Source organism: Pygoscelis adeliae, unplaced genomic scaffold (assembly GCF_000699105.1).
Source record: "Pygoscelis adeliae isolate BGI_AS28 unplaced genomic scaffold, ASM69910v1 Scaffold240, whole genome shotgun sequence".
In the NCBI taxonomy this organism is placed as follows: Eukaryota; Metazoa; Chordata; class Aves; order Sphenisciformes; family Spheniscidae; genus Pygoscelis; species Pygoscelis adeliae.
Genome location: NW_008824050.1, coordinates 909,278 through 918,042, shown reverse-complemented (window position 1 = coordinate 918,042; position 8,765 = coordinate 909,278). Strand labels below are relative to the sequence as shown.

Sequence of the window (8,765 nt, the reverse complement as noted above, 5' to 3'; positions counted from 1 at the left end):
GAGCAACCCTTTTTCTTATCTAGCTCTTACCCTGCAGATATCCAGTTCAGAAACGCACTATGATTACTTGATTACATGAAATACAAAAGCACCCAGAATTTTGTAGCATTACAATGTGTTTGGTTAATATAGTGGTGCCCTGTGTGGTTAAACAACTTCGGTATTTCTCCAGACACACTGTGGATTTGTTAAGATTTTTGATGAGCTTAAGCCTAAGGGGTTGAAGCCTTTGTAGGAGCAGGCTTAAGGGCAAGGTTGTGCCAGCGAGGGTGTGCAGACACAACCTGACAGGCCATGTCTCTGGCTTGTTCTAATCTGGCAGGAAGGAAGGTAGGGCTGGGAATATTGGGCCAAATTTACAACCAGAGTAAATGGTGCATAATGCTGAGCTACTCCTATCGTCTCTGTTTGGCACAGGAGCTTTGTGGCTGGATAATGTTCTTCCCAGTAGGATAAAATATTTGTTTGTGGTTCTGGTGGTTGCAAGACATTAGTTTCCAAAATCAGTGTTTGGACTCTGCAGAGAGCAGGTGAATCCTTTTGCTCATTCAGCCCCAGCCCATGAGACCATAGAAAAAATCCTTGAATCCTATCGTGCAGGAATATATAGACAGATATAAACAATTTTAAAGGCCACTGTGTAAATATTTTGTTGACAATTATCCTTTCTCTGGGATAGGTAGCGTAATTAATTTGTGACTTCTTCAGTTTACACCCAAAAACCTTTTACTGCACCACAATGTTATCTCTTTCTAACAGGTTTAGATTATCCAGAACTTGATTCAGCTTAAACAAATAAAAATCAGAAAACAAGCCTTCACTCCTTCACTGCCTGGCTAAGCTTTAGCTTCAGGGAAGTGTACCTGAGCTTGGATAGCTTTCCCCCATCTCTGTATGCCTTTTCAATTTTGTAGCACAAAAAGCTTCTCACATTTAAAACTTTACAGAGGATGCTGTAGAAAAAGCATGCATAAATAATGGCCAGTGGTGTAGTTTGATGTGTAGTGGTAGCCTCCTAAAATATAAATGGAAGACTTGATCGCTGTTTAGAATGTATTTTTTAAAGTATTTGTGAGACTTGTTCCCCTTTGGAAAACAGGCTTTAAATGTTATCAGTGACCATTCTGATTAGTCCCAGCTCCAGGAAAGTTTTAATTTCTAGGTTGTCTATAAAGAAGCCACTTGACTGCATATTGACCTTGGGCTTTTTAGTCACCCCAGTTACAGAGCTGAGAAAAAGCTTTGGAAACTAAATGCTACATTTGAGTGAACAAATTGCAGGGATAGACTGGGGAGGAGAGTGGAGTGGGAGAATAAAATCTTGGCAGTGCAAGCAGATATATTTATCAGAAAAAAATGCAGCTTCCTTATAGACTTTGGTTCTGAACAATGTGGGGTTTGATTTAGTTGATCAGGAAAGATAGGAGGCAAAACAAAGGCCACTTTGTCATGCCAGAGTTTCAGAAATATACCCACATCACAATGGCATGCAGCACAGTTTTTCATATAGCTTTTTGGCTCAAATTGGGTTTTGGGTAAGAACAAAAGTTGGCAAAAACAGCTTCTTTGCTCAGAGAAGAATAACTTCTGTTGATCAGAGATTTTTTGGAGAGATTTTTAATTAGACCAGTGCTGTGAAGGCTGCAGAGTCTAAGGAGTTCAAAACAGATATGCAAAGTACTTTTCAATTCCTCATATTTTATCATCATTTCAAAGTCAGTGGGGAGCTAATCTCAAACTGATGCCATGGTTTAACTCTGTACAGTTGTGTTTTTCCTGTCAGGTTTGAGTCACTGTGGCCATCTAGCCCCTTCCTGAGAGATTAAAATGATGGGAAGCTGGAATACTTAGCAAATGTTCCTATTCAAGCATGGATTCGGATTTCCCCGTGCCTTCCTGTAAGCGTGTGGGATGGATGAGACACAATGAATAACTACAGAGCTTGACTAGGAGTGAGTGACTGAGTCACTGGCAGTCGCCATAGAAGATAGCTATAGGGTAAGGGTGACTTTTAGGCTTTACTTGGGTTCAAAGCCTGGTCCAGATTCAGTGATTAAAAGCCCTACAGGACACCTCAAACGGGGAGATAAAGAGGCTTTTAGGCATATTGTCAGCAGACATACTCCCAAACCATATTACTGATCCCACTGCCTGGTACTTTGGTGTCAGCCTCAGCAGCGGAGCCATGGGAGAAACGCAAAAGGGAGTGAAAGGTCTTAGCAGAAAAGAAGAGTGCAATGCCCGGCTACCTGGGGAAGCACTGGGCTCAGTTTCTGCCCAAGTCATTCAGGATATATAGCAGATGTTTGAATAGATAATGCATAATTTTTGGTCAGCGTGTCCACCTGCATTACATACTGCACAGGAGGTTAAAGAGAAAGCGGGATTGTTGTCTGGGTGTCTTATGCCTTACACTGGGACCAGCCGAGCTGGTGTGGATGTGTTTACATATATTGAAAAAAGGTTTCTGTTTGAAGGGGAGGGGGAGGCAGACCAGGGAGTGCAGCTCTGTCACAACTGAGTTGCATTTTCTCCTAAAGCACTGTGCTTCCCGTGTGTGCTCACAGGTATGGCCTAGACCAAGTAGCAAAGTGACCTCTCTTGTCGGCAGTTTGTTGACTTGCCAGCATGCTGGCAAATGCGCTCTTTCAGGAGCCTGCATTTACTCTTTGGCACCCCTGTATTCGAGGGGTTTGGGTGGAAAAGAAGTGGCTGGGGTGGAAACTTAATTCTGTTTAAGAGATCAGCACAGAGCCTAGGCACAAGTTAAGCCCATTTTAGCTCTGGAATTTCTGTTGGCTTGTGATTCATAGACACCCAAACGTTTTCAGGAGAGTTGCAGCCTGTTTTAGAAGTCCCATGTGCATAGATACAATGCAATACATATGAACTTGTCTTTTTCTAGTCAACTTTCAAGTCTGTAGACTCTCTGGATCCGTGGGCATCATTGTTCAAAACTGCTGCCTTAAGCCCTGTTTTGAGAGAGAAAGGAGAGCATTAGTGATGTACAAACTGTCTCTCTGCACAGGGACAAGTTTTTTTAATTCCTATTGTACGTAGGAATGTGCCTACATCTGAAGGGCCGGGTGGGGCGGGAGGGGAGGCAGACACATTTGCCTTTACAGCTGTTGGCAGCAAAGAAACACAGCAAGACTTGATTGAAAGCACCTATCTTATTGTTTTACTAACTACATTTTTTTTCCTTTCTCATTTGTAGGTCTCAGACTCTGGATACTGGCTGTGGGATTTTTTTTATTTTTATTATTATTATTATTATTTTTGATTGGTTTTTTCCCCCTTTTCGGATGTGAATTGAAGGCCAACAGTTGAAGTGTTGGAAGCGAGTGCAGGAGGACACTCACCTTGTTTTGTTTGAACCCTCGTTTGCTGGGATACTTTCAAGCCCTCCTTCACAGTCATGTGGTCATCACAGCTGCTGTTCTTCACAATGCTCTTAACACCGTTAGCCCATGGTGAGTGAGAGATGGTATACATTTGCCTGTGGGAAGAGAAGAGAGAATAGAAAATAGCGAGGACTTTGCCTACATCTTTTACCTAATGGTGTGTTTTTTTCCAGGATGTTGATTTCTCTCCCCACTTCCACCTCAGGTCTTTGAATTCCCAGGCTACATTATGACTAGTTAAGTCCTGAAACAAAGAACTCTGGTCACACATAAAGATTTCTGTTATTGAGTTTAGCTGCTATGTTAAGGCAGACTTCCTTCCTCATGCCTAAACCTATCCTGTTGGCTCTGTGTCACTGGGATTGTCTCTCCTGGCCTCTGCATGGAAATGAATTTCCCTTCTGTGAATACTGCTCAGTAAGGGGCTGCATGTCCCCCTTTAGCCACAGCTCCAGGGTGGGATCTTACTCACCATCATGTTAGACTGTGATTTCAACCATTGCAGTGGATGTTTCCGTGCTCTGCTGAAAGACGGAGGCTTCTATAATCTTAGTGAACCTGAGCCAAGAAGAACGAAAACCAGTGTAGTTGCCTTAGCCTGGCATGCTGTGTAACTCACCCGGCAATGTGGAGTCATTAGGTGTAGCACCATGCTGCACAGCCAGGCTGCATCTGAGAACTGAGCTAGTAGCGTCAGGCACAGCTGCTGTGCTGCAGGGATGTATGAGCTCTAGCAGAAAAATTTGATCTTTTTATTAGCGAGGAAAATGTTAAGTGAAATCTGACACGTTTAATACTTTGGAGTAAGATTTTGAGGCCGGGGGTTGGGTTTTTTTTGATATGAGAAACCCAAATGTAGGCCCCAGAAGTAAGTTGCCAGATTTCATAAGTCCTAAAGGGTTCAGGAGCTCCTATTTGCAGTGATGGTTGCTAAATGCTTAGAGCAGAGACTTGGAAAATCTGGCTGCCTGATTTTCCTGATGCCTAAATGGAAGGTGAGCTCCACCAAGGATCTCATTTTAATTACAGGTCAGTGGGAGCATGTTTGTAAATAACATGACTCCCTGTATGTAGGCTGTGGGCCCCTGCTTTTAAAATATTCATCGAACTTTTTGTGTTTTACATGCACTGTGTATGTGCTAAGACACTAGAGCAAAATTTTACAGCGAAGGAGGAGGTTAAAAATGAAATACATGTAATTGGCTGAACATATCTATTTATAGAGCACAACCTGTCTGCTCATATCACTTATAACACCTTTGGGCACAAAGGTTATCTGTACTATTGTTCTTCAAGCAAAACTCCTTGCTGACTTGAAAATTAGAATGAATATTTAAACTGAGGCAACCAGTTGGGGTGGAATGAAAGAGCTATTAGGAAAGGTGCTCTCCATTCTTCTCCAGGAAAGTTAAATGGTAAATGTTTTGTAACTTTATAATTAAACAATATTAACAGTTAAAGCAATTAACAATTCAAATATGCCCCTGGCAGTTCTGTTTTAAATTCACAATGCCACTGTAGCTGGAAAATCCTGCCTGATAGTCACAGTAAATGAAAATGTCACAAGTATCCTAGGAGTCGTATTGTTCTACAGATGAGCAAACATCAGAGATGCAGAAATTAGGTGCTTTGAAATATTTCTACCCTTTATGTTCTTCTACAAAGTAAATGTACAGGGTGGCTGCTGTGGTTTTTGTAGCAGTCAGTGGTGGTAAATCTGACCACCGCGCATCTAACCAACACACATGTGTTATCTCATCCCTATAAATCGCTAGTGAAAGTGTGGAAGAGGCTCACAGCCACCTTTGAACAGTGGAGAGTGAAGGCCAAAGGACTTGGTTTGGTTCTCCCTGTTTTGATCTCTAAGATTGGCCAGGATGCAGCTGCCATCTCAAAACGTTGGCCTGTTGCCTTTCTTGGAGGAAGCAGGTACTGAGCGTGTGTCTGGTTGTTCAAGGGTGATACATTCCTGACACTAAAGGAAGGGAGAAGACTGCAGTTTAGCTGTATGATACAATGTTCGATGAGTATGTTCGGTATCACCTAGCACTGGGCAGTCAAACCCATCCAGTCTCCCATGGGGACTGAAAGACATGCGCATAAAAATCAGAGTTGTATCAAAGATTGGAATAAATAGCCTGATGGGGCTTCCAAGGCTTTGAAATCAGAGACTGACTATCTGATGGCTTTCAGGTGCTCTCCCTTGCTGCCCCTCTCCCTGCAAGCACCTGCAGAAGGTTGCCTAAAGTGAATGGCAAGCTGGTATCAATGCAGAGGTTCCTGCTAGCCTGAAGACAGTATATGTGTGTTTAAACGCATGCCACAGCCTCACCTTGTGTATAAAAATAGTCCAATTAAGCCCTGCTTTTTTTCCCCTCCCTTTTAATAATCCCCTTTCACTGCATGCAGAAAGCTTTCATATTTTATGTTTAACAGGACTCAAGCATTTGAGTTCCTGTTTCATGGGCTGGAATGACTCCTGTCCTGTACTGATTGCTGGAGTTGATACAAACTACTTTTGCAGACTGACCTTGCTGCATCTCATTCCCTTTTTGAGTTTCCTGATACAGCCCCTTCATCTGTAGTGGTAGCTACATTATAGACAGATTTCTTAGGCCAGTGATCTCATAAATTTGTTGTGTTTTTTTTTTTCTTTTGGTTGTTTTGGTTTTTTAGAGGGGGCTTTTTTTTTAGCTATCTCATTTCTTGGAGTATATTGTGTGTCTTGGGTTGTGATGGCAGGTGTGGAGTCAAAGGGTGTATGACTTCAGTGATCTGCAAGATGAAAAGTAATCTTCCAGGATACTGCCCTGGTACAATGTCATCTTGTTGATAAGCTGTAGAAATAATGAAAGGGGGAAAAGTCATGAATTCTTGCAGTTTCTCGGTGATGATGTTAATCTGCTGTATCCTAAACGCACAGGCACTGTACTGTCTAGTTTTGCTCGGACTGCTCTGAATCATAGCTCACAAAAACCTGAAACTGTGAAATACTTGAGATAATAGCAGATTTGAGTAGTGGATGCTTTCTTTACTGTTGCCCTTCACTTGAATGGAAAATAGCTTACAACTTGCATAGACAACACAACTTGGACCAGTGTGGAAGCCCCCAGAAAGCTATCCCCTCTTCTAAGCTCCGGCAAGGCCTCTAAATCCATCTGTTGGATAAAACTAAACCTGTTATACGGAATTAGAGAATTATCCAAGATAGAAAGCAACAATACCAGGGAATAAAAAACAAACAAACAAACAAAAAACCCAAAAACCCCATCAGCAACAACAACAAAAAGAAAGGCTTTGTCATCCTTTGCTCTGCTATGGACAGGACTTTTGCACCCCTGCCTCCTTTTTGCCCCTGTTTAGAAGCTTTTTCCCAAAGCATCCCAAGGCCTGAACCCCCAGGAAAGTGTTCCTTGGTTTGCGTCCCCCCATGTACACCTGAGCAAATTGATCCTCTTTGCCTGTAACAGGTGGATTTCCCAGAGGCATTTTCTGGAATGAGCAGCTGTTCTCATCTTCCTCAGCCTTCCTCCCCGTGACCCCAAACAAAGCAGATTTCTCTTTACCCACAAACAAACACTGTCAAAGTTCACCCGAAATGAGACGGACATGACAGGCAGCAGCTCAGTTTGCGAGCTTGGAGAGACGTACACCTGCTCTGTCACATTGCTGTCATGCTCATGTGTGGCTCAGAGTTGAGATTTAAAACTTCCAGACTGTTGGACAAAAATAATACTAGAAATAAAAAGATTCAGAACAGCATGGTGCTCTGAATAGGAAGGATACCATAGTGATCGCTGTGGGGTGAAATTTTGCATGTCTCCAGACAAGTAACTTATTTTAGGCTTTGGAAAAGAACTGAAGGCCTGTTGAATGCAAAGATCTTTGTCATCCCACCAGATTGTTTTATTATTATTTATCTGAATTTTTTTTTTTTTTTAAGGATTGTGTGGTGTGCGTAATTTCATGATGGGTAGCGAAGAATGATTATTTTTTTATTGCTGTCACTCTAATGCTTTAACAGTCTAATCCAAAATAGGACAACTACGTATTATTATTCAGATTAAAGCAATAATCCAAATTGCCCAGTTTCTGTTGGAGGCCATTACAAATGCAATAAAATCAACAGGCATGGCAATCTGCCTGTTTCCTCTGATGCTAAGCTCTTGCCCTGCAGTTGTGTCATGAGAGTGAGCTGTCAGCATCCTGGTTCCTGCTTGGGCGAAGTGTGGTGTGTCAGTTGTGAGGGTTGGTTCCTCCTTGGTCTTGCAGCTGCATGGTGTTATTTTTTATGTTTTCACCCTGTATTTGTTAATGGGTTGCAGGCTGTTCCCTCCTGATGATCCATGGAGTGAGTTAGTCATTGCTGCGATTACTTAGGTTTCTTAATCTTTTTCTCCATATACAATGTGATTTTGGGGCTAGAACCACATGCTTGCCCAAAGCTAAGCAAGTTCTGAAGTCAGAACAAGTTAGGCAATAATATAACCAAAACCTGGCTGAAATTACAGGAGAAACAACAGGTATCTGACATTGGAGCAGTTTTGCTATTACAGCTAGGACAGGCTAGATGAGAATCATCTGATCCTAGAGCAAGATGCAGATGCAGCAAAGGTTTCTTAAATAACTTTGGAGATAGAGCTAAGTTTAAGCTAATATAGGTTCTAGTTCAGACAAAGCCTGACAAGTCCTGGAGCCTGGTATTGTTATGAAGGTTAAGGCCTACTACTGACAGTTGACAGCACCAAACTGGCAGGGCTATAGTTGCTGCTGGCCCAACTCTGGACTTCCAAAAAAACAAGTTGCTTCCAAGAATTTATTTATGCAGAGTTGTGGCATAGCTATAAAGTGACCTTCCTGCATTTAGGGACAGATGCCATCTTGTCTCTCCGTATGAGAATTAGTTCGAGATGGGGCTGAACTAATTTATCATTTGCAGAGTAGAAAATGAAATTTGAAGTCCTTTCAAGCCATTGCTGCTGCAAGGAGGAGAGCCTCGTCTGCTGTCCTGTTCTGACTCTCTGTGCTTCTGCACTATCTTGCTGATGTTTCTGGGAGACAACCATGGTGAGGGACGGCTGCATCTTTGTGAGAAGATGGTGCTCAAAGGTCAAGGTGATCTCTCTAGGCATTAGCAGATCCAAATGCCGAGCCAGTTTCTGTGGGAACAGGGGAAATATTTATTACTGAATAGCACTGGTAGTTGCCTGGTGACAATGATTCTGTTAATACAAGCAGCATTATCTTTCTTGGGGGAATACATGATGCTAGCAAGCTGGTCCTCAGTGACAGAGTGCTGTTTAATGTGAGCTGAACGTTTGCCTCACTACTATTTTAATACAGTGGAAATACTGTCACTGC

At 42.4% G+C, this 8,765-nt stretch overlaps 1 protein-coding gene across 1 annotated transcript in view; it reads left to right on the top strand.

Annotated features, from left to right (window-relative positions):
- Positions 1–3,355: 3,355 nt before the first annotated feature.
- LPHN3 (latrophilin 3) overlaps positions 3,356–8,765 on the top strand; it is a 331,880-nt gene continuing 326,470 nt past the window's right edge. The window contains exon 1 of the mRNA XM_009333609.1: positions 3,356–3,473. Within this exon, the coding sequence (XP_009331884.1) occupies positions 3,419–3,473 (55 nt within the window). The 5' untranslated portion in view covers positions 3,356–3,418. The remainder of the gene's footprint in view (positions 3,474–8,765) is intronic.